The sequence below is a fragment of the Camelus dromedarius genome, chromosome 11, assembly GCF_036321535.1.
Source record: "Camelus dromedarius isolate mCamDro1 chromosome 11, mCamDro1.pat, whole genome shotgun sequence".
Lineage (NCBI taxonomy): Eukaryota > Metazoa > Chordata > Mammalia > Artiodactyla > Camelidae > Camelus > Camelus dromedarius.
In genome coordinates this window covers 44,929,848-44,955,370 of record NC_087446.1, presented here as the reverse complement: position 1 = coordinate 44,955,370, position 25,523 = coordinate 44,929,848, and the positions used below count along the sequence as shown (strand labels likewise).

Genomic DNA, 25,523 nt, shown 5'->3' with positions numbered 1-25,523 from the left:
CTTTACATGTGGCTGGAGAAGAGTGGAGGGTATTGCCAACCAGGAGGCCATTAACAGGACAATTCATCTTTACAGTTTATTATTTACATTAATATATTTAACATTGTGATGGCTTGGCTTGAGGTAGGATGTAAAATTATTTATGTAAACAGTGTTTTAATGAACAAGGGGCTAGATGCTAGTAAATTTCAATGTTTACTTTTAAGAATGGGTCATAATATATCTAATTTCACCTTTGAGAGTTTGTTTTTTTGAGATAGTCTTTCTAGATACAAGTGTGCTCAATCATCTTTTTATCTTTAACTGAAAATAGCAACAACAGTCATACTTTAAAAAAATTTACCTTAGGTAACAAAACTTTTAAGCAGTTTATTTTTTATATGAAACAATAATCCAACTACACCTAAATCTATAGCATTTATAGATGCAAAGTTCTCCCCCGCAAACTCTCTTGGGAATTACTTCGTCTGCAGGTGCTTCATCTTCCCTCTCTGTACAATGTGGATTCTCTAAGTGTCCCATGAAATTGCCCTGGGACCTGTTTTGATCCTGAGACACTTGAGACTGAATTAGGTCGAAATGTTGATAACTTGATTATTGCGTTCTTGTGACCTGAGTAAATTTATGCACCTGTCTAATAACTTCTTTTAAAGCCTCTTATTCCTCTTTTTCAGAAAAAAATACTTAAGACCATTGTCTGGAAAGTATATTAAACAGAGTGTTTATACTTAATACATGTGACGCTGACCTACCGTGTTCATAGTGTTATAATTTTTTCCATTTTGAAATACTTTACAAATAAAAAAGCAGAATATAAATGTATTTCATTTTTACTGAAATCACACTATTATTAATTATAGGTTTATGTTGAAAAATTAAATGTTCATCGGATGATGATGATGTTTGACTTACATTCTTTTTAGAGTTTCTGAAGTTCACTTTCTAAAAGGAGAGAGCTACAGTTCCAGCTGTAACATACTCAAAGATGGGAATGAAAGTGATTTTTCCCAGAAATCCTGATAAACTATGTGTTGTTTTGCAAACTCCTCAGTGGTTAAGTGAGACTATTCCTAATGTGTTTTTCTCCCCTCCTTTTCACCTGTGGAAAATAAATGAAAAAGTAAAATGCTGCAGTAACAGGGTGTTTTGATAATAAGGGGAAAGCAGCTGGGGTCAGCACTCAAGGTTCCAGGGAGAAGAGCTTGGCGTGAGTAATTCAGGCAGTGGTTCTCAACCTTGGCCTCAAAAAAGAATCTCTGGCCTCAGCATTTAAAAAAAAACTTCCCAGGTGATTCCAGGTCAAGGTTAAGAACGACTGGTTTAAAAGAGATTAGAAAGGGAAACTGAGGTAGGAGAGTACTGTGATGGTCCAAGTTAGAAATAATAAAGACCTCAGTTAGGAAATGAGCAGGGAGATACCCAGCGGTAGAAACAACAGGACTTACGTCCCACATGAGGGAGAAAATGAAGCAAAGATACCGTCTTCATAGACGTGATGGTCCTAACCTTGAGACTGGATGAGATTGCCATTGAAGAGAACCAAGGAGCGATCCTTGTGTGATAACCACATTCACGGATGGGAGAAGGTCAGAAAACCTGAGAAGTGGGAGGAGAATCAATTGGCTATAGTGTCAGAAGATGGGGCCTGAGAGTTTCACCTCGAGAGCAATTAAGAACATTGCAGTAACATGAAATCATAGCAAGCCTCCAGTTGCTTTTGAAATAGCCTTTGAAATATTATTCTCAAATGTATGCTTATTGGATCTCTTCAAAGTTGTACTTTAAAAAGGTACTTTGAAATCCAAGAAAGACAGCCAGACTTATGAAAGAAGACATAATTCTAGTCCTGGCTCTCCCTTTCTAGCCAGCTGACCTTGGGAGAGCCATTTATCCCTTGCTCATTTTGCTTATCCACTGAGCGGGGGTGACAGCATCTGCCCTTTCTACTCCACAGTGTTGTTTTCTGCACTAAAGTAGGTGACAAATGTGAAAATGTGTTGTAAAACATAGACCACTATGCCAGTAGTGGATTATTAGCGGTAACCGTTTTGCTGCTGTTCACAAATTCTTTAGTATTGAGAAGCTTTGGACAATTTATATTCCTCGTAAAGAGGTAAATGAATGCTAGGAAGTTCCAGGTACCAGTCCCTCCAGGGAGCTCACCATCCCACAGAGAGGACAGGGTAAGGAAATAAGTAATAAACAGTATGGCAAACGTTTCTATGAGAGCAGGAATCATATTACTAATATATTTCTAATGCCTAACTGTTTGAAGCCTAGTGGGTGCTCCTAAAATACTTTATTTTTAAAATCTGACGAAATAATATAATACAAGGTAAAAGGTCATAAATATAAAATATTATAAGTTTGAGAAGATATTCAAAACCGGTACATTGCCTGAATCATAGTAATAGACAAAAAATATATGATGAATTGATGAATCATGATGGGAGCAGGGTGCCATGTCCCCAAAAGCTACCTTAGTTAACATACAGCAAAAAGGAGTTTCAGCCATAACAGATGTAAAATGTAGAAACAGCAGCAATGAAGAATGATTTTTTTTTACATACAGAAGAGTCTGAACTGCTCAAGGCCAAGACCATGGAAATCAGAGAAAACAGGGATGGCTCAGAGGAGGTGCCCTCAGTGACCCAAGCTGGTCACTTATTTGCTTTATTGGCTACAATGGCATCTCACCCAAGGGCAAAGGATTGCTTACGTTCCATATGTACCTGAAATGTGGATGCTGCCATGTTCTGCTTTACATGTGGCAAGTGAAAGGATCCTGACCACGTCCTCTTCTGTCTGCAGGAATAGATAATCTCTATGAGAGGGCGCTTCACATCCGCAAACTCCTCCTGACCTTGCCCAGGTCGGTCCTTATCGTGATGAGGTACCTCTTTGCCTTCCTCAATCAGTAAGTACCCTAACTCCCTGCCAAAATGCTCATCTTAATTCCATTTGCACAGCTCTGAATTCTGTCTTTGTTCTTGGATTCAGTAAAATGTACATTGGGTTTCATTTATCAGAAGAGTCAAAGATGATTGAATAGAGACTGAAGGTACATCTTTCCTCAGCAGATCAGTGACATTGTGTGACCTACCTTAAATAAGCCTGGTCACCAGATGCAGAAACTGTGGCCATATATGCAAAAATATATGAATATTACTAAAAAGAACACATTTCAGTGAAATACGTGTTTTTCCTACTTCCATCCAAAGCTAATGTCATAAGTGTTTTAGTCAGAGTGATGTCAGCCACCTGCTCATGGCAGAAAATGTCTTTGATTTTTAATGTTATTGTCAGGGGAGGAGAGGAATTGTAGACAAGACTTATATATGGATCCAAAAAAGAATTTTCTGCAAATTCAATATAATGAGACCTTGTCAAAAAGATATTTCTAAAACATTCTCCAAAACAATGTAACAGAAATCTGAAAAATCACTGCATTATTATTAGAGTTAGATAAATAAAAGTTGAAGGAATTTTAAAATTGTCTTGGCAGAATTAAAATAATCCAACAAAATAGTAAACTGAGAAGTTGGTAATGTGGGAACTGAATCAGAGACTCATTTAACATCAGTTTGATTTATATGTATTGAGTATGTATTCAGGGCCTAGCATTGTACCAAACTCTTGGAATAAATGGGGGAAATGGTGGGGGGGTAAAAATCACTGCATTATTTTCAAAGAAACTTTACTTTTTGAACTTAGGCAACTTGGTTTTCACTTGTGTAACTTCCAGATACAGGGGCTCCATTATAAAAACATCTTTCCCAAGTCTTTATCTAAGAGTCCCCTTCCTTTTCAACATTCAGTTTTTTATTTCCAACATTCAGTAATTAGAAATTTAAAAAAAAAATCCAGGGGAAATAAGATTGGACAAATGTTTTCTCATTCTAGCATGAATTCTTTCTTCTTAAAAATAGGATATTTTCTCTTCTCTGTTCCACTGGAAGTTTTAAGTTCTCAAAAGCCATGGGGATTTATTATAACCCTGCTGACTATTCCTGAAACCACACCCATTTGGGTTGACCCCCCAAAGCCAAGTATCATACAATAGGGACGATGTATGCAGGGAACCGTACAGAATGGAGCTGAAACATCCACAAATGACATTTGTACAGAAGTCACCACTGGAAATAAGCAGTAGCTAGAGAGATGGGTGTAAACTATTTTAGGTTAAATAAATACCGTGAATTTTTACCTTTAAATAAGCCTAGTCACCCAGGCAGTTGTAAACAATCTGAAGGTTTGCCGTCTTCACCTTTAACTGCACGTGCCTCTCCTTCCCCAACATGGAGTGCCTTGCGTTCCTGCTGGCCCCCTCCACGCTGTCCCTACCAAATTTCCCTGACACCTGAGCGAAATCCATGGTGAACCAATAAACCACGATGTACCATGCTGGTTGCCAGGAATCAAGAAAGTTCTCAAAATCTGAATCTAGCTCACCATGTATCTCAACAGCATGGCCACTGTGCCATGAGTCGGACCGTTGGCTTCACCTCCAGCATTTCTGCCCAAAGATGCCCCCTGGTTCCCCAACACCTGCCTTCATGCAGAGACAAGGCCCAGCCTCTAGCGTGAGATGCTTGGGACAGGAATTTTGAAAAGAGAAGTAACATATTCTCTTTTCATTGTGAAATCAAAATGTGTATGTAACATTTTTATGTCAAGTTTTTGCTCTACAAGCCAGCTCTAAATTGAAGACCCAGAAAAACTGTGACTCTCCCCATTGAGCTTAAGTGTGTCTTTTGAAAATTAGACCATTCTTCTTCCAAATCTCACTTTTCCTTCCTGCGTTCATTTTCAAGATGATCTGTAACATGATCACTGGCTGTTACTGTGAACTGTTCTTAAGATTTTATGTTTGAGAAGTGGCAGAAGGGAAAGACATATGTTACCTGTGGAAATTATGCTTTTGTACTTTCTACTTTCTAGGCTATCTTATTTCTGGAAAAGGGTAAAGTATCATGTCACGTGGCATCTCAGTTTCTTTGTGTCTGTCAACATCTCACAAATGTAGTTGAGTCTCTTTTTTTTCTCCTTCCGTATGTCATCTGTTCAGCTGGATTTTACATTTCCTTTCAAGGGCAACATTTTATATGCTGAAAGATAACGTCTCTAGATTCTCTTTAGAATGGCACCTTGCCCATATGTTAGAGGCATAGCAATGAAGAGCTGGCTTATTTTGAGTCACCTGTGGAAACTATCTCACAGATAGCCATTGGATTGAATTTAGAAATTAGTACTAGATGGCTAGGAATCTCCCCAAAGTGTGTAGTTTGCCAGCTTTACATGGAATGAGAGAATTGAGAATTCTTTCCCCCTTCTCTTGTACTTACTATGTCTCATGTGACACTGTTGGTAGTCTTACCCAAAAGCCAATTATAAAGCCTGGAGTTGCATACTTTCAGTGAGTACAAAGAAAAGGTGCTTTGTTTTCCTCTGGACTTTCCTTAAGATTTGTGGGAGAAAACTGAAATCTGAGATGTTTTGGGTTAGTGGGAGGGCAATTTTAAAGCTACCCATAAAGCTTCATGGAGATCGCTACTGCCCCTCCTAGATTCGCCTGAGCAGCATTTATAGCCGGACCATAATGTTTACAAATGAAACTCAATTACTTGAGTCTGGTCTCCGTTGTAGAGGTTATCTTAAACTCCCTGTGGCTTTGAAAAATGCCACTTCATTAAGCAAATAGGACTTATATTCCCCTTCCAATTTCTACCTAGTTGAAAGATTATGAGCCCCTTTACTTTCTTTGGAATTTGCTGAGCCATCTTGAAAGTAGGAAAGAATATCATTTTATCCTAATGATAAAAAAACAAAAAGGCTTTTACATCCTTGTTTTCAGAATATGAAGTGTCTTATTAAACGATGATCTTCTTTTTTCCCTTTTCATATCTCCTTTCTTGCTTCCTTTCATAGTCTTTCACAGTACAGTGATGAGAACATGATGGACCCGTATAACCTGGCCATTTGCTTCGGCCCCACACTGATGCCTGTCCCAGAAATACAGGACCAAGTGTCTTGCCAGGCTCACGTGAACGAGATTGTCAAAACCATCATCATCCACCATGAGACTATCTTCCCAGATGCTAAAGAGCTGGATGGCCCTGTTTATGAGAAATGTATGGCTGGAGATGACTATTGGTGAGTCCAAGAATTTTAGTCCTTCTCCCTCTGGAAGAATTAGGGAAGTACAGATTTCAGCTTAACTAAGAAAAAGAATTGACTATAAGCTGCTTCCAACTTAAAAAAAAAAGAAGAAGAAGAAAAAGCAGGAACATTTGAGATAAATTAGAATACTAAGACCCATGGCAACACTGGCTTCTTCTTATGGAAATTCATAGCCATCCATCTCTTCCCCAAACATGACATCTTTTTAGTTATATTTAGTTATATCCACCCTATCATGAAGTTGTAGAGAACCAAGGTTTTGATATAGAGAACTATAGTAACTTTTACTATTGTATCAAGAAAAGACAACTGATTGAATTGACAGATTTCATTTTCATTCCTAAATAGGTTTGAGTCTGTATAAAGTATTTCAGAATTCTCATTTTAAAGGAGCCCTTCAACCAAATGTGTCTTCATTCTTACTTACGTTCATTTTCATTCTTACTAATAAATATTATCCTAACCTATTACAATAATCATGGTCACTGTGAGCAAATTTATTATATTGTTATATTTTGGGATAAATTTTTTTTTAATAAGCAGTATAGTCACCTCCCAGTGAAGTGCAAAAATGAGGGGCATAGTCAATGGAATAATCCCAAAGGTAGGCAACGCTAAAATGTGTATGTTCACTATTTGATATATGAGTGCTAGCTTCTAAGAAATCATATACAGTAAAAGTGGCTTTGATCCCTTGAGCCCCTACTGTGTGCCTGCTTCTCAGTGCATGTGATGTCTTGTATTCCTCACAGCCACTCTACCACGTAAGTTAAGAGAGGCCAAGGAGCCTGTGCAATGACTAGTGGTCCCTGGAGGCAGCCCCAGTTGGTCTGATTCCAAAGTCCACACGAGTCTTCCCGCTCGACAGCTGCCTCCCAGCCGGCCTCGGAAACTGCTCTGTGCAGCTCAGATTCAGGAGCAGCTGGAAAAAGATCTGCCAAAGCCCTTCACTCTGGAACCTCCTCAGGACGCTTTGCTTCCCGCTGCCTTACTGGGGATTAAGTAGAAGTAGAATAAGTAGCTGAAAGATCTAAATAACTGAAAGTATTGAAAGTACATGTATTTTTTTTTTAACCTCAACCACAGTATATTCTTAAACACAGATGATTCTTTGCCTTAAGAAAACTGAGAGTTGAATCCTTCCAGAAGCACTGCTTTCTAAGTTAACAAAGCATGATAGATTCTAGCTCTATAGTATATCCAGCAGTCTTACATGAAATTCAGTTTTAAAATATAAACGTGAGCACTTACTATGTGCACGTACTGACTTAAGCTTGGATCTGGGAAGATATTTTTGTGTTTGTTTTTTGCGGGGAGGTGGAGGTAATTAGGTTTGTTTGTTTGTTCTTATTTTTAATGGAGGTACTGGGGATTGAACCCAGGACCTCGTGCAGGATAGGCATACGCTCTACTGGTGAGCTACACGCACCCACCCCCTGGGAAGATAAACAAATAAAACTCAGCCGTGGTGAGATTCAGAATTTTATTTTTACAGTTGTGTTTGTTTCAAGGCTAGTGTCATGTATTTCCAAATATTCAGGGCTGTATCAGTAAGGTCTGCTATATTGTTCATTTTCTCAAAGAGCAAGAATATGGGTGTCTGGTCGATACTATTTGGTGAGTTGCATTGTAGGACTTTTTGTGGTTGCTACTTCTTTGCAAACAGGGTAACAGCCTGATAATAGTCTTGCAGCGAGTAACACGTGCTTGATTATGTCCTTCTCCCATACATTGTGTTCTCTGTGGGTATTGCTCATCTTAAACAGAAAGTCAATAATGTAGTTATCCTTCTCGCCCAACGCCAGCAACATATATGGGCTTTTACAGGAATGTCAGGTTTGTATTTGTGACCAGTGTGTCCCATTTATCTGCATACATTTGAGAAGAGATAGTGGTAATGTTAAAGGGCAAAATCTAACTCTCACTCAGATATAAAATGAACATGTGTCAAGACAAGATGAAAAAGATACTACACCAATTCAGAGCAGAAATAGAAGAGCCATCCATTTTTGTGCGGTAAGGAATGTTGAAATGAATTTGCAAAAACTGGTGTATCCATAGGGCGGTAATTGTATTCCACTAGAACTTAACAAATATTCATCTTTATGGATAAAAATTACTTACAGTGCTATCAGTTTCCTACAAGTTAACTTTGTCTTTACAGAGTTGCAATGTGTCAGAGATGAAGGGACATACCTCCCATAGGACTAATCCTTGGAGGTGCTGGCATTCCATTGAAAGGCTCTCCAGTAACTCTTATGCCATTCCAAAGTCTTATATTTTCCTTGCAGTAGCAATTACTCATTTTAGAAATTCATTCCACTTTGGCTTCACATGAATTTCTGTTTCTGCTCCCCAGTGACAGCCCATACAGTGAACACGGTACGTTGGAGGAAGTGGATCAGGATGCTGGTACAGAGCCCCACACCAGTGAAGACGGTATGTACTTGGGCTCATGCTGTTACCAGACTGGTCTTTATAACCATTTTTAAAGAATTGCTTATATTGAGAATACAAAAGAATATTTACTAAGTATGTGTAAAGTATGAAGACTATTATTACAATGAACACCTATGGAACCACCACCAAGTTTAAAAGACATCATTACTTTTGCACATCCCTGGTCCTACCACCTTCTTTACCCACTGAGAGATAACCATTCTGTGTTTGTGCATTTAAATGGTTTACTATTTCATTTTCTATTTTCTTGAACTTTCTGCTACTGTATATATTTTCCATGATTTTTTCTACGCCGTATTACGTTCCTGAGATTCAACCACGTTGTTGCAGTTAATTTTACCACTGCATAATATTCCATTGTCTTTATTTGATTATTGATGAATGTGTGAGGTGTTTTCTGTTTTTTGCCATTAAAAACAGTGCAGCTATCAATATTTTGAACATGTATCCTATTGCAAGTATACAGGAGTTTCTCTAGGGTATATACACCTAGGAGTAAGCATGTCTTCAACCTTACTACATACTGAATTATTTTTGACAATGGTTGTAATGATACCCACTCCCACCAGCAGTGTCTCAGCCTGCTGTGTTTCAGTTGTGTGTATTCAACCCTTGATTTTATCAAATACTGTCATCTTTGCCAGTATCGTCAGTGTGTAATGGCATCTCGTTATGATTTTAATTTGCATTTCTCTGATTACTGATGAAGATGTTGTTTAAAATATAGTGTATTAATAGAAAATTTGGGGTATGGTAAGGCCACCAGATCAGGAGATGGTTGCCACTGAAAAGATAATTTGTTGCTCTCAGTTCCTTAGAGGAGGGGGCACATCAGGTTTCAGAGGGCCGGGGGAAAGCATCAGCGTCAGTCAGAAGGCAGAGGGAGAGGGAACAGCTGGGCAGGAGCTTGTATTGTGGATTGTGGTTTCCATGGGAAGGAACAGGCGAGGCAGGGTAAGCGGGTTAGGATGGCCAAGCTTGAATAATTTCAGGGCCTCTGGGGGCACCGGGGCTGTCTCTGGTTGTCTGGTTCCTGGCCCCGAAGCAACTGGGTAGTGGCCCAAAGGGTGAGAGCCGGAGAGGAGGTGATTGGGGCGTGGGCTCTGGATTGGTTGGTTTGTATGTGAAAAGCACATTGCAGGTGAGCTGTTTACTGTCCCTAGGAATACGGCTAACCCTGGGAGGTCAGACTACAGAAAGTGAAAAGCATGGTGAATGCAGATACACTGATTTTTGTATGTTTAGATGTCTTATTTTGTGAAATTCCTATCAAGTCTTTTGCCCATTTAGGGCCTATTTGCCCACTGTTAGTTTCTTTGGGCTCTTTTTGCTTGGTTTAGTTTAGTTTGGTTGGGCTTTGGTTTTTTCTTATTTATAAGAATTCTTTGTGGGTCTGGATCAGGTCTTCTTTAGGTACATGATTTGCAAATATTTTCTGCTCTGTAGCTTGTCTTTTATGTGCTTGTTATGTCTTTTGCCAAACAGGGGGTCTTAATTTTAAAGGAGTTGGATTTCCCAATCTTCTCCTTCATGGTGGTTTCACTTTGTGTCCCTTTTAAGAAATCCTTCTGTGCCATGAGGTAATGAAGAAATTCTCCCATACTCTTTTCTAAATCCTTTCAGGTTTTCTTTTCACCCATAGGTCTTAATTCTACCAGGAATTTATCTGGCGGTATGGTGTGAGGTAGGGATCTGTTCCTTCTGTCTCCGTGTGGATGCACAGTTGTCCCCTGTCCCAGCATTAATTGTCTTTTCTCTACTGCTCCACATCTTTATGATCAGTCAGGTGTCTTCTATGCATAAGTCTGTTTCTGGGCTCTATTAATTTTTCCACTGGTCTACTTGCCTGTCTACACCACTGTCTTAATTTTAATACCTTGGCAATATTTGGCAAAACTCAGTTTTTCAAGTTTTTCAAACAAACAACCTAAAAACCTTTGAGGTTTTGATCACAGTTCTACATATACTGATACAGAAATAATTGATATTTTTATAATATTCAGTCTTCTAATCCAGAAAACATATTTCTGGTTATTCAGTGTCTCCCAATAAATGTTTATACTTCTTTCTGTAGAGGTCATTTTTCTTTCTTTTTCTGACTTAAGTTTAATGTTTAACATTAAAACACTTTTTAAATATGAACATATAAAGCCAGCAGTTTTTTCTTAGTACCTCTTTAACTGTATGCATAATCCTTTTATTCTCTCTTTAGCTGTGACTAATTTGCTTTAAACCCATCCACTGAGTTTTTATTTTTAATTTCTGTTTCTACAGGTTCTGTTCAGTTAACTCTCATATCTGTTTGGTCAGTTTTTTATGGTCTTTTGCTCTTTACTCATAATATTACTCCTTTCCATTGTTTCAGATTATGTGTCTAATCCTTCTAATAGCTGCAGTCTTCCTGAATTTATTTTTGTTGGCTTTTGCTCTTGAGTCTTATTTCCAGTGTGTTTTATACATTTTTTACATATTTCTTAGAACTTTATGGAATTCCTTTGGGCTCAGTTGCAGGTATGTTCCTCCAGAGAGAGTTTTCATTTACTTCTGCCTGAGGCATAACCAGCTTTGGGACCACACTGGATTTTTAGTCTGAGGTTTTCCAGGCCACTCAGGTGGTATGAACTTAAACCACCAACCTGCCTGAGGACTGGAATGTGGTTGGGATTCTCTGAGAGGGTTTGTTCCAAGGTTTGAGGAAGATCATTTCCCTAAGTCGAGGGCTGAAGTGGTTACGTTTATGGAGAAGTATGGAAGGTGAGAAGGGAGGATGATTTCTAGAACTAGAAGTTCACCGTGACACTTAAGGAGTGTGATCCTTTGGTGGGGCTTGGATTGTCTACACTGAGCAGGCCGTGGGCCTAGGCTTTTGTGCAAAATAAAGCCATATTAACTAGGCAGGGGGAAATGCCCTCCAGGCAAACTCTGACTTACATTTTCTCGTGTTCTGTTGAACTGGCTAGGTTCCCATTCACCGAGTTTTTGGTCTTTAGAAGTCCTGTCATGATAGTATTCCTTACCATCATGATAGCTTATTAATGTGATTAGAAAGATTTTTTTTTTTTTCAAATCCAGCGCTTTAGTTGATTTCAGCAGGAGGGTTATCAGGGTGTCTAGGGTCCACCCTCTGCTTTGGAAAAAAAAAGAAAGTTTGTGTTTTTCAAAGGAAGATAAATTGCCATTTTCAGAATTCCAGTTAGAAGAAATTCTTTAAAGTGAGAGCTTCTGTTTCTGTGGTGTTGCTGTGGAGAGTCTCTGAGCCCGATACCTCTGCCACTCTCTGTTCTTTTGTCTTGAGTTTCTTTGTTTCTCTGTGATTCATTCCTTTTTCACTGATGGCTTCTCTGAGTGTTTCCTTGCTTTCCCCAGTGGCAGGAAAAACCCAAGACAAAGCCCCAACCTTTCTTCCCAAACGTCAGTCTCATCACTGGACCATCTGTCAGTGGGTCTTACCTATTGATGACAAAAGAGAATCTTTGCTGAGGGCTGTGTTTGAGATAACATTTTGATCATGTTCACCTGATTCTGCTGGAAAGAAAAGCCTTGCCTACAAAGGACAGATACCCTTGCCCACAGCCAGACTCTAAAGTCCTGTAACTAAATTAACTAGAGTATTGATTATCTTTTTGATCACTTAAGTATTGTATTTTCTTTTCTCTATCATGGTATCACTAGAGAGAGTAGCTTTTGTTTCCAAAAGAGAGGCTGTCACAGAACAAAATCATCATCTGCGAGGGCACTGGGTAACAGATCTAGGAGAGAAAGTGTCAGGGACAGCAAAGTCCCAAAGGGACGGTGTGATGTGCTAGCACTTTGTATAAAATTATAAGAAATGGAAATATAAGACTTGATAGCATCAGACAGTCAGAAAGTCAGCTCTGCTGAAATTTTCTTTCCCTTTGCACAAAATTATAATAGCCGTGAAGGAAAATGCAGTGATCATGTTCTCTTGTTGTTACTGATAGAAGTAGCATTCTGCAAAGTCTCTGCAGGGCCTTAAAGGACCATGTGACTCTGTATGAGGCGTATGGCACGTCGCGGTGCCCTGAGATCGATTTGCTCTGCAATGGCTAGGCTCAGATATGTGTAAATAGCTTATTGATTGACACTCGACTGTGAAATGACTCTCATGGGAGTAGAAAGAGTCAAAATAATGAAACTGCTCAGAATTCCTAGTTGATGTGTTAGGATTACCAGTAAAATGTACCTCTGATTCATCTGGTCATTCTTTCATAACGTCTTTATGTTGGAATTAAATAAGCAGAGTCTGATCATCCTGTTACTAGTTATTTCAAAAAATAAAAAGAAGAGATAATAAGCATAGAGGACATGATGATGAAATTATGATAATATGTTCATATCTTTAAATAGTCTTAAATTGCCCTTGGCCAGCATTGACAGTGGATGATTGAATGGCATTAAAGAACATTAATTCTCTCTTCTTTTCCCTTTGACATGTACATAGGTTGTACACTATGTCATGCTGTTATCTTTCCACTTTTTTTCTCAGTAAAACAGTGTATATGGGCATGTTTACATAAGAATTTGCAAATTATATATCATGAAGTTCTTTTTAATCAATTGGCATAACTTCATTCCTCCGTGGATGTTTGTGTCCCCTAAAACATACATGTTCATTTCTGTCCCCCAGAGAGAAACGGGTAAAAAATTTGATATCTGTCATCTCAGATCAACCAGGATTTATTCTTTATCTGCAAGTTTTCAACAAACTATATACAGTCAGAGCTTTTTATTAAAAGAGACTATTAAAACAGTATAAATAGCAGCTTTATTAAATATCTACAAGTCTGCTCATGGGGGAAGAAATAAAGAAAATACAATTTTAGGAGGGAACACCAGAGTGTTAAGGTATAATCCAAAAGTTACCATCAGTTAAAGGACTTAAACTACTGATTTAAAATTATTTTTATACCTACTTTGCTGAAAAGTTTACTCCATGCAAGTTATAGTGTTTTGGTTCTGCAATAAGAAATATTGTTCACCTTAAACATGATCCACCAGCAAAAAAATGGGGCTTTTGGTGGGGGAGGTCTTTATTTTAAATGTATCACTGAAATTCACCCAGGCCCTTCATATAAGGTAAACCCTAATCTTTTTCAACATGTTTGTTGATTTTTATGCTTTTGCCTTACATGTCGCAGAGAATGTTTGAAATTATCAAGTGAGAAAGCAGCTTAGCTGGCTAACCAAGCATTTCTTAACGCAGTTATTCCATATAAGTACAACAGATATTCAAGATCTGCAATAAACTTTGGGAAGAAATAAACTCTTTTAAATGGGAAAGTTTGTTACTAAGGGAAATAGAAGGTAAGCTCCTGAGAACATATTTGACAGGCAGGTTTTAATCTGTTACATTCTAGAGTATTTGGAAAAGTAACACATGCTCCGTTTTCAGCAAGTGAGGTACTGCTCACTGCAGAGCTAGACTCCTTTAAGCATATACCACTTGTACTGACCCTTTTTAGTTCTGTGTATTATTGAGAAGAAGTTTACTCACCTACTGTCGATAGCAGGGATGAGGAAGGTGGTGATGATGGAAGACGGGAGGAAAGATCAGAAAGCCCCCAGTTCAGGGCTTTTTGTAATAAACTGAATCACAAAAAGCAACTCATGGAGTTGCTCTGATTAGTTTGTCCTCTTACCTGACTTCAGTATTTGTGGTCAGAATTAGAAGAGAGCTGAAGTTCCAATTCTTGGCCCAGAGTTTGATACCTTTTTTCAACTTTTTATTTACATGCAGTTGTAAGAAATGCTACAGAGAGATCTGGTACACCCTTCTTCCAGTTCCCCGCCGTGGTAACATCTTACAGAAGTGTAGTAAAATGTCACAGCTAGGAAATTGGCATTGATCCGCTCCATCCACCATATTCACATTTCACCAGTTTTACATACATTCCTTTGTGTGTGTGTTTACTTAGTTCTGTACGGTTTTATCGCACGTCTAAGTTTGTGTGACCACAACCATGGTCAAGCGCAAGAACGCTTGTATCACAAGGATGCTTCAGGGTACCCTATTTACAGCCATAGCCATTTCCTTCCTCCCCCACCCTGACCTCTGGCAACCACTAATCCATTTTCCATCTCAGTTGTTATGTCATTTCAAGCATGCCCTATGAATGGAACCATGCAATATGTGATTTTTGAGGTTGTTGTTTTTTGTTTTTTTTCTTTTTCACTCACCATTACTCCTTTGATTATCTTTTGATCTCCAGAAGACATCGTTTTTGAATCTGGTCTTTTGAGTAGGTAATATCCAGAATTTGCTTCTAAAACCAGAAAAAAATAACAGTTGTCATGACTGTTGGTGCTAGTTTCAAGATTTGAAAATATCCAAAAAATACATAAGGAAATTAAATGCATTCAAATAGTATTTAACGTGGTGGTGGTTTTTGTAAACTTGATTTTTTAAAAAGTATGCAACTAAAGCTTCAACTTCTTAGTGTTCTGGGATAGCGGTTCTTCCATGTTGTAAATGGTATTAACACGTTGCAGGGGAGCTCCATCAATGTCAGAATAATACTGGAGCTATTGTGGAGGATATTACAGCCCAAGGAGAGATTATATATATCATATTGCAAAGTTTTAAATATTTTTTATTAGGCTGTCTAGATCTCTAGGAAGAGGGTGTGGAAATTAAGATCTAATGATCAGAGGAGTTTTTTGCCTTGAGAAACTGGTGACAGCAAGAGAATGCTTTTCTGTAATCTCTTTTAACAGCCTCATTTGTTCATTGTCTTGATGATTTACTTATTACCTTGTTTGGTCTGGATATTAAAATGGCCTTGTTTACTTCTACAGCCTCATACAGACCTTTCAGCTAGCATACCATGCCTTCCTGACGTCCCTGTCCTAAACCGTTTTCTGGTGTGTTCTTTGTAGAATGTGAACCCATAGAAGCAATAGCCAGATTTGACTACGTGGGGCGGTCTGCCAGAGAGCTGTCCTTCAAGAAGGGTGCCTCCCTGCTGCTGTACCACCGCGCCTCCGAGGACTGGTGGGAAGGCAGGCACAACGGGGTCGATGGGCTCGTGCCCCACCAGTACATAGTGGTGCAGGACATGTGAGTAGCCCCAGTAACCACCGCCCCCCACCCCCCTGACGCCTGAGTGCTCCCAAGAGAAGGCTCCCGCTGCTGTTCTTAAATTGACCTTGGTCTCATGAGAAAAGAGCAGATGAGATTACAGGGCTAAAACTTCTGAGCTGGGCACACAGTTCTGCTTGCTAATGGGTCTTTGCTAACACTCCTTCAGGACCAGCAGGGTTTCATTTCCCAAACTCTGCCAGCAGGTTTGGAGCAAGGACTAGGGAGGGGCGCCTTCTGAAGCTTTCAGGTTCTTAGAAAAACAACCCTGTGCAGAGAATGGCTTTAGGAGCTAGAGTGGCACTGCTCATTCCAGAGCCAGCTCTTCTCTGTGTCTGCCTGCTGTTTCAATTCCAGATTCCCAAGAGAGAGGATTCTGACTCCAAGCCTAAAGAGAATCATCTCCAGGCTTCTTTTTTTTTTTTTTTTTAATTTTACTAATGAGAAAGCTCTACTTTCAAAAATATTGAAAGAGATATCTTCCCGTTGGGTCACAATATTAAGTGAAGGAAACAAGTTACAAAATAACATGCTCAGGATAACCTTAATTTTGTGACTAGAGCACTTTACAATGCAGCACCAATTTACAAACAGCTATTCAAGGAAAAGACAAAAATACCACATAAAATGCATACAGTGGCGGAGGAGGGTATAGCTCAGTGGTAGAGTGCATGCATAGCATGCATGAGGTCCTAGGTTCAATCCCCACCGCCTACATTAAAAATAAAAAATAAATAAAAGAGAAGTATACAGTCACTGAAATGATTCAGCCTAACTTTTTAAATGTTAAAATGTGTGTCTCAGAAGCTAAGAAACATTATGTGTGTGTATCTGCAGACATGGCAGTCATATACATATGAACATATAAATACCTATAGTATGAATACTATACAGAGTGTGCACATCCTTGTAATATAACTACTGTTAGAATTTTAGAAAATATCCCCTTCTGTGTGTTTCTCCTCTGCTTGGGATACGTATCTACAAGTGGTTTTTATTTTGCTTTTTTGTGTATGTGAATTTTCCAACTTACCTGCAATGAAATTCTTTTTACAGTAAAAAGAAAAGTTACCTTAGTAAGAGAAGGACTTACGTAGGTACATGCCATCACTTACTCTTTTGTCTCCATTCATCTAGCAGGAGACCCTCACTCTTGATTCTCGTTTTTCAGGGATGATACATTTTCTGACACTCTGAGCCAGAAAGCCGATAGCGAGGCCAGCAGTGGGCCAGTCACTGAAGACAAGTCTTCGTCCAAGGACATGAACTCCCCAACAGACCGCCATCCTGATGGCTATTTAGCCAGGTAGGTGGAGTCTGGCCACCAGGCTCCTGAACCTTCACTTCCCCAGGGCCTCTGAGGAGGTATCCACAGCCTTGCAGTATGAGCCAGTGTGATAACCTCTCCTGTTCTCTCTGTCTAGACAAAGAAAAAGAGGGGAGCCACCCCCTCCAGTGAGGCGTCCTGGCAGGACCAGTGATGGCCATTGCCCCCTCCACCCCCCACATGCTCTTTCCAACTCCGCAATTGACCTGGGGTCCCCAAGCCTGGGCAGTCACCCCCGGGGCCTGCTGCAGAACCGTGGCCTCAACAGTGACAGTCCTGAGAGGCGGCGGCGGCCGGGCCACGGCAGCCTGACCAACATCAGCCGCCACGACTCCCTCAAGAAGATCGACAGCCCTCCTATTAGAAGATCCACATCATCAGGGCAATACACAGGCTTCAATGACCACAAGCCACTGGACCCAGAGACAATCGCTCAGGTAGGCTGCTTTGAACAGGCTGTTGCATGCTAAGAACCAGGGTATGATGGAGGAGGTGTACAGAAGTTACTTTCTAGAGCCAAGGCTTTTGTATAGAATCAACCAAAGAAAATAGAAACTAGCCCATTCTTTAAGGCCGTTTGTTACCGAAGGGGCCCAAGTGTATTAGATTCATCGTAATTTAAACAGGGACATGGCAGAAATGTAGGACCTAGGACAATCAAACCCATCATTGTTGAATGGCCAAGAAAATTCTGAAAAAGAAGAAGAAAGAAGAAGGACTGGTCCTTCCAGATCCTAACTGCGTGCTAGAGCCAGTAAAACAGACACGTTGATAGAATAGAATGGAGAGCCCTGAAACAACATTTTTAGTATATGATCAAAGTGACACTTTCAACTTAGGAAATGATGGAATAGTCAATAAAAAATAAAAGAAGTGAGCAATAATGATGAGCTGTTTGAAGAACAGCAGGTCTGGCTCCTCCGTTCCTCCTAAAGGCATGTGTGTCCACTTCCCAACAGTGACTACAGAGAAGGGCTTTGTAGTTTTTTCTAAAGATCAAAATTGTCAAAGTAAAAAGTAAACCAGTATTAATGGATTTTCCCATTGTTCTACCATTTCTTCCCCTCTGGTTCTTTTTGCAGCACAGGCCCTCAGAAAATGTATGTACAACAGAAAAAAAAAAAAACATAACCGAATCACTATGCTATACACCTGAAACTAACACAGTATTGTAAATCAACTATACATCAATTAAAAAAAAGAGAGAGAAAAGGAAATGTGTATGGCTAGTGAAAAATGAGGTGACTAGATTCAGGGTTTGCCATTTGAGTAAGCTGAAGTATCAGCTCTCACTGAAGCTTAAAAACTAAATAGATCAAAAAACAAAGTGAATGAGAAATTAACGAGACCAACAGGGGGAAGTATTAAAGATGGATTATTTTTAATAAAAAGCACTCAAGGAAATCTGCATTGATATGACAGATTTCCAAGCTATTTTCAGTGTCTTAACAAAAAAGAATTTTGGATAGCAAATTAGATTGTGTGATATGTTTTTTTAAAAAATCAAACCAATTTTAAATGTACAACAGATTATCAGCAAAAATCAAAAAGACTTTTGACCTCTTTGGCTTTTTTCTAAAGAGCTTTGCAGGGTCCTTTGAGGCCTATTTAAGACCAGTGATATTTGACTATAACTGAATTTAATGATTTGAGAAATCTATAACATCCCTGCTTATAATGAGCAGGTGGAAAAGTATTTACGTTAGAGTGCGCTGGCGGGGGGATGTCAAAAAAAAATCAGTAATAAGTGCACAGATCAGTAAAGGGTATTCACAGTGTTTTGAAACAGATCTCTAGAACTTTTTCTGCCTGCCAGACTGAAACTCTGTACCCATTTAAGGACAAGTCTCTTTTTCCCCTTTCCCCTAGGCCCTGGCCGCCACCATTCTCCTTTTTGCTTCTATGAATGTGACTGCCTCATCTTAGTGGAATCATGCAGTATTTGTCTTTTTGTGACTGGCTTATTTTATTTAAACGTACTGCCTTCAAGATTCATGCGTGTTGTAGCATGTGGCAGGATTTCTTCCTTAAGGCCTAATCATCACTACATGTATAGAGCACATTTCACTTACCCATTCATCTGTTGATGGTGCACAGTTCGCCTTCTTGAAACAAATATTTTGTAATTCCCCCTTTATTTTCTGAAATAAGTTGATAGAGGATGTACCTAATTAAAAAAAAAAAAACATAGCAAGCCCTAAATACATTTTTTAGGAGGGGGGTTAATTTTATTTTTTATTGAAGTGTACTTGATTTATAATGTTAGTTTCAGGTGTACAACAAAGCAGTTCAGTTATACATACAGATACATATTCTTTTTCAGATTGATTTCCATTATAGGTTATTATAAGAAATTGAATATAGTTCCCTGTGCTATACGGTAGGTCCTTGTTTATGTATTTTTGTATGTAAAGCCCTAAATATATAGGAAAAATGAAGTATTATTAAAACAAATGTATTTCAGTTAATACTTAACTATACTAGAAGATGAAATAGTGAGGTGCTTTGACCTATATGCAGACTTACCACAAATGCAGTTAAAAATGAACATTGATGTAAGAGTATTAAGTTAATTAGTCTCAACTTATGGTGTTCCCATTAGTGATAGGATTTTTCTAAAATGCTGGACCACCCGTGGTCATACAGTTCTAATCAAAACAGAGTATCACTTATATGATAGTATTAAGTTTTCTAGGAATGAAACTATGAAAAAAATTTTTATGTTTTAATTTAAATATAAGAAGGTTACATTCTAATAAACAAATGGGGCCTAATTAAACTTACAAGCTTCTGCACAGCAAAGGAAACCATAAGCAAAACAAAACGACGACCTACGGAATGGGAGAAAATAAATATCTGCCAAAGATGAAACTGACAAAGGCTTGATCTCCATAATATATGAACAGCTTATACTACTTAATAGGAAAAAAACAAACAACCCAATCCAAAAATGGGCAGAAGACCTAAACAAGCAATTCTCCATTGAAGACATACGAATGACCAATAGGCACGTGAAAAAATTCTCAATATCACTAATTATCAGAGAAATGCAAATCAAAACTACAATGAGGTATCACCTCACACCAGTCAGAATGGCCATCATTCAAAAGTCCACAAATGATAAATGTTGGAGAGGGTGTGGAGAAAAGGGAACCCTCCTACACTGTTGGTGGGAATGCAGTTTGGTGCAGCCACTGGGGAAAAACAGTAGGGAGATTCGTCAAAAGACTGAAAATAGACTTACCATATGACCCAGGAATCCCACTCCTGGGCATATATCCAGAAGGAACCCTACTTCAAAAAGACACCAGCACCCCAATGTTCATAGCAGCACTGTTTACAATAACCAAGACATGGAAACAACCTAAATGTCCATTGACAGATGACTGGATAAAGAAGTTGTGGTATGTTTATACTATTCAGCTATAAAAATGACAACATAATGCCATTTGCGGCAACATGGATGTCCCTGGAGAATGTCATTCTAAGTGAGGTAAGCCAGAAAGAGAAATACCATATGATACCCACTTATATGTGGAATCTAAAAAAGAAGATGACGACAAATGAACATAAATATAAAACAGAAACAGATTCACAGATGTAGAATCCAAACTTGTGGATGCCAGTGGGGAGGAGGGCAGGAAGGGACAGACTGGGAGTTTGAGATTTGTAGATACTGACAGGTATATATAAAATAGATAAACAAGTTTATACTGTATAGCACAGGGAAATATATACAAGATCTTGTAGTAGCTCACGGTGAAAAAGAATATGAAAATGAATCTGTATATTCATGTATGACTGAAAAATTGTGCTGTACACCAGAAATTGACAGAACATTACAAACTGACTATAACTCAATAAAATTTAAGTAAAAAAAAATTTACATTCTAGACTCAGATTGTTATAAATGTTTGGAGGACATTCAAAAGTTGGACGAGATGTGGGACAATTCACTGCATGCAAATTACCCAGGACACTTACTTGCAAGATATCCAGTATCCCTGGCCCCGGCTCACCAAATGCCAATAATACTACCAGGTTATTTTGATATTTAAAAATACACACACACACCATGTAACAGAAATGCCCTCAATGGGGCAGTACCACTTGCATTGAGATCCACTGGACAGAAGCATCAGGGAAAGGCTTAAGTGTTCATTACATTTATCACAATGTACATTACATCCCTAGTACTTATTTATCTTATGGTTGAAAGTTGTACCTTTCAACTACCTTCATCCAGCTGCCATTGTCCCCCAACCTCTACCTCTGAGAACCACAAATCTGATCTCTCTCTGAGTTTATTTTTGAAGTATAAATGACCCACAGCACTGTTAACTCCTGTTACACAACATAGTGAGGGGGATTCAATATTTCTGTGCATTTCAAAATGATCACAATAAGTCTAGTTACCAACTGTCATTTCTGGTTATTTTTCAACAGGATATTGAAGAGACGATGAATACTGCTTTGAATGAACTCCGAGAACTGGAGAGACAGAGTACGGCAAAGCATGCCCCCGATGTGGTGCTGGATACCTTAGAGCAAGTGAAAAACTCTCCCACCCCAGCCACTTCCACAGAATCTCTCAGCCCTTTGCACAATGTCGCCCTCAGGAGCTCTGAGCCCCAGATTCGACGTAGCACTAGCTCCTCCAGTGACACAATGAGTACTTTCAAGCCTATGGTGGCGCCCAGAATGGGTGTGCAGCTGAAGCCCCCAGCCCTTCGGCCAAAACCTGCTGTTCTTCCAAAAACAAACCCTACCATAGGACCTGCCCCACCGTCCCAGGGGCCAACAGACAAGTCTTGCACAATGTAAAAACCAACTGAGCGAGGTCATACAGGGAGGTGATTGAAAAAAGAACATGGATTGGTGACAAAAGTCAGCGATCCATAACTTTCCTTAGTCGTGTGCTTATAACTGGAGATCTTTTGGCTTTTCTATGTTCTTGAATGTAATGTCTGAGACTAGCTAAATTAACACGGGCATTTGTATTTTGTAATCCTTTTTTTTAAATAACTGGACATATCTTATGTCATTTTAAAGACAATAGAAACACTTAAGACTTACTTGAAAATCCAATGCTGCACCATTTGTAATGAAGGCAACACCGTCCTGCCCTGCACACTGCACAGCTGCTTCAGGCTTAGTGTAGCCCGGGTGAGTCAAAAACATCTCGATCCGAAGGCATGAGAACCTGAGTTCTGGGCCTTGGAGTGTAACCAGTGTTGGTCTGTGCACTTGAGGTGATGCTGAAAGGTGACAGTGGCACTGTTTGGCGACTGACAGCACCTCTGATTCTACCCAGTAGGGCAAGGGCTGGCTCTTGCTAAAGACTTGCTGTTGTCATGGTAATATCCCCAGGGGGACTGTCAGCTCACCACCTAAATGAGTAGGATGACTGCCTCTTTCATAAGTCGTTTGCCTGGGTCCGGGTTAAAGTCTCAGCGGAAGGGGGTGGACTCTGCAGGTACTGCTTGAACGGAACCTGGGAAAGGAGAGGGAGACAGCCCTTCAGAGCTACTGCTGTGACTCTTTCCACGAGCCTGATCAGGCCCTCAAGGATTTCCAAGTCCATCCCCTGCATTCACGGAGGACTAGAACAGTCGAATTTTAAAGACTTTCTGGTTACACGACTCCATAAACTCCTTCAGAGATCTGTTGTTGCCTAGAAAACACTTCTAGCTCCCCTGAAGCCCTGTGTCCTCCTCGGTGGAAGGGGAGAAAGCACACCACGCACAAGTCCTTGGTCTGCCCAGCCTTCTCTTTCCCGACTCAGTGACCTGGCTTCCTTTAAACATGCTACAGAGGCTGATGATCCTAAATTGAATCCCCCCCCCCAACTTGTCTCTTTGAGCCAACCTAGAACTGGCCCTGGTACTGGAGTTAAGAGCCATACCGGCCAAGGTGGGAGGATTACCTATGGTTCCAGAATGATTTCCTCCCAATTTTGCACCCTGGAACCATGGCTTTCTTGTTTGTCACATGTGGTCTCTACATAACTCACACAGTCAGCTGAACTCCATGAGGGGACCCTCTCTCTGACATCCTAACCCATAGATGATTTTTCTTTAGTCCTTATTTATGCTGTATTTTCCCTCTATCTTAAAAAGGGTTGCTTTGAATTCAGTTATTTTTTACTACAGTACAAATCACCACTCTCCTACCAGGAGCAGCTTATATCATCTGTAAACGTATGAGCATTTCATCTACTCTGTCATTGAACTTACTGATGAAAATTACCCCCCTGCCCAAAAAATGGGTGGCCAGAACTAACCCCTCTGGACCACTTTGATTTCTTTCTAGGTTTGGGTTCAAACTAGCAGCCAATTGCATGCCCACCTAAGAGTTACAGTAGGGACTTTGACTCATCAGCCCACTGGGGAAGGCCTCAGTGAGGGAAAAATGAAGATCTGTACTAAAGTCAAGATCGTTACTCGGATCTCTACCTCAGTTTGCCAGTCTAATCATTCTAATGCAGAAAGAGATCACATTAATGAGATATTGTTACCTTTCAAAGTCAAACCGTTGGTTGCTTGCCTGCAGCCTAATTTCACAAATGGATTAAGTAGTGAAAAACAATTTTTCAGGTATTTCCAGGAATTGTAAACCTCTGAATTTTCACAACCATCTTTTTTGCCCATTTTGAAAAAGAGGCCCAGTTCAGCATCTTGTACCATCCCCCACCGTGTCTTGAGCTTTAGTGGTCCTTTGGCACCTTTGGACACCATGAAACCCAGCCAGGACACTGCTCTGAGTAGCATGAACCTTTTTAAACAATCTTCCCAATTTTCTAGGAAATTTAAACTTTCCTAAATAATCTCCCAGTTCTTTCTGGATTCAACTTTGGTCACTAATTCTCTGTTATTAGATGAGGAAAGACAGAGAAAAAGGTGGAAGTAATTGGGGAGAAAACTTTGTATCTTTTAGAAATTAAAGAGGATTTTTTCCCCCCGTAATGGAGGGACTGGGGATTGCACCCAGGACCTCATGCATGCTAAGCATGTGCTCTACCACTAAGCTATACCCACACTCCTATAATAAAAAGGATTCTTAAAGACCACCTCCTTAGATGATGGAAAAGTAAGATGGTAACCGAGGGCATCAAAAGGGCAGACGTGTTTTGGATTTTTTAAGTTTTGAAGGGTTCTTTTACGAGCTTTAACTCCAGCTTTTCAGATCTTACTCCCACAAGCTCATTTCCTCAGACTTCTCCCTGGTAATCCTCCCCAGTGTCTCCTCTCTTTGGTGTTCACACCTGTGATGGAATGAGGTATGCCTTTCCACCTACCAAATCAGGACTCTGCTGCCTTAGATGGCAGAGAACACGCCACTCTAGACCTCAGAGCCTCAGAGGCCGTGCCTTCTTCCAGGAAACAGCTCCTAACACTCTCCCATCACTCGCTTACTTTACCTGTCTGTTTTTTCTCTCTCTAATTATGTTGTCACCCTCAGGCTCCCCCCCGCCCCGCTTTCCCAGGGAAGGATGTGACCTCAGAGTGAATAAGGATTCAATAAGGACTCACTTACCCTTACTTTGTTTAGTCAAAGTCCTCAGATTCCAGGGATGAGACAAGGTGGCCACTTCACAAAGAATCCAAATAACACTCAGTAAGTTCCATAAAAGTTTCAGCAGCGGAGAGGGTTCACCTGTTCGTGGCCCTCTTTATAGCCACAGGTGTCGCACACAGTGGGGAGGTGGGAAGGCACAAAGAATGGGGAGAGAAGAAAGAAAAGTCAGTCCCTGAGATGTTATGCCTCAGTCTCAAGGGTCTCATCGGTCCTCATGTGCAGTTTGGGAAGAGGGTCATTTTGATGATGGGTAAATGATGGTTCTACAAAGATGACCTGACTCCATTTACACAAGAATATGTATTCCCAGCTGAAATTACTGAATGTTTATGTCCCATCCATAGAACTCACTGAAGGAGATTTACCAAACTGGCCTTTGGGTTTTGGGGAGGGGATGTTTGGAGTGGATTGTCAAGATAGAGTGAACGGTTCTTAAACACGTTTTCCGATGAGTGTTCTGTAAATGATTTCAATCTGTTGAATGGCCCTTTGTAACACTCCATGTTCAAGTTCGGCATAAATGCAGTAGAGTTCAACAGTTTCACACGTTTTCGCACAATGTGATCTGACTTGGGTGTCCCTTGAACAATCCATAGAATAACGTACAGCAGAGTGACACTTAAGCTACTGCAGTGAGCATGAACAATTACCAACGGATGTAGAGCGCCAAGGGTCAGATTGAGTTTTCTGTCTTTGTACTTTTGCCATCCCCAAAATGGATTTCTAATTATTTAAGAAAAAGAAAAAAAAGAGGGGATGTAGTGGTCTCCTTAACATTTGGGAATAAAGCATCACCTCTGGAGTCTACCAACAGAAGAAATTTTAATTTGGTAATTACGGCCTCTTAAGTCCAAAGTCAAAGAGCCTATGGGTCTGTTG

The 25,523-nt window shown here is 39.8% G+C and overlaps 1 protein-coding gene and 1 long non-coding RNA gene across 6 annotated transcripts in view; one reads left to right on the top strand and one right to left on the bottom strand.

The window, feature by feature from the left end:
* Positions 1–24,790, top strand: part of SRGAP1 (SLIT-ROBO Rho GTPase activating protein 1) — a 248,081-nt gene extending 223,291 nt beyond the window's left edge. For both annotated transcript variants that reach the window (XM_031462764.2, XM_010980295.3), the window contains exons 16-22: positions 2,812–2,917; positions 5,929–6,153; positions 8,540–8,619; positions 15,538–15,718; positions 16,911–17,045; positions 17,164–17,503; positions 21,513–24,790. In XM_031462764.2, coding sequence (XP_031318624.1) covers positions 2,812–2,917; positions 5,929–6,153; positions 8,540–8,619; positions 15,538–15,718; positions 16,911–17,045; positions 17,164–17,503; positions 21,513–21,890 — 1,445 coding nt within the window. In that variant the 3' untranslated portion in view covers positions 21,891–24,790. The remainder of the gene's footprint in view (positions 1–2,811; positions 2,918–5,928; positions 6,154–8,539; positions 8,620–15,537; positions 15,719–16,910; positions 17,046–17,163; positions 17,504–21,512) is intronic.
* Positions 1,320–24,729, bottom strand: LOC105089264 (uncharacterized). Of its 4 annotated transcripts, XR_004140141.2 has the most exons (7): positions 24,603–24,729; positions 22,143–22,560; positions 19,139–19,233; positions 16,855–17,159; positions 14,839–14,924; positions 2,733–2,805; positions 1,320–1,596 (listed from the first exon to the last, which is right to left on the bottom strand). It is a non-coding gene; the product is annotated as an uncharacterized LOC105089264 (long non-coding RNA). The 4 variants fall into 4 exon arrangements; XR_837166.3 differs by lacking the exons at positions 1,320–1,596; positions 2,733–2,805 and adding an exon at positions 8,613–12,090; XR_004140143.2 differs by lacking the exons at positions 1,320–1,596; positions 2,733–2,805 and having other exon boundaries at positions 12,977–14,924.
* Positions 24,791–25,523: the final 733 nt, after the last annotated feature.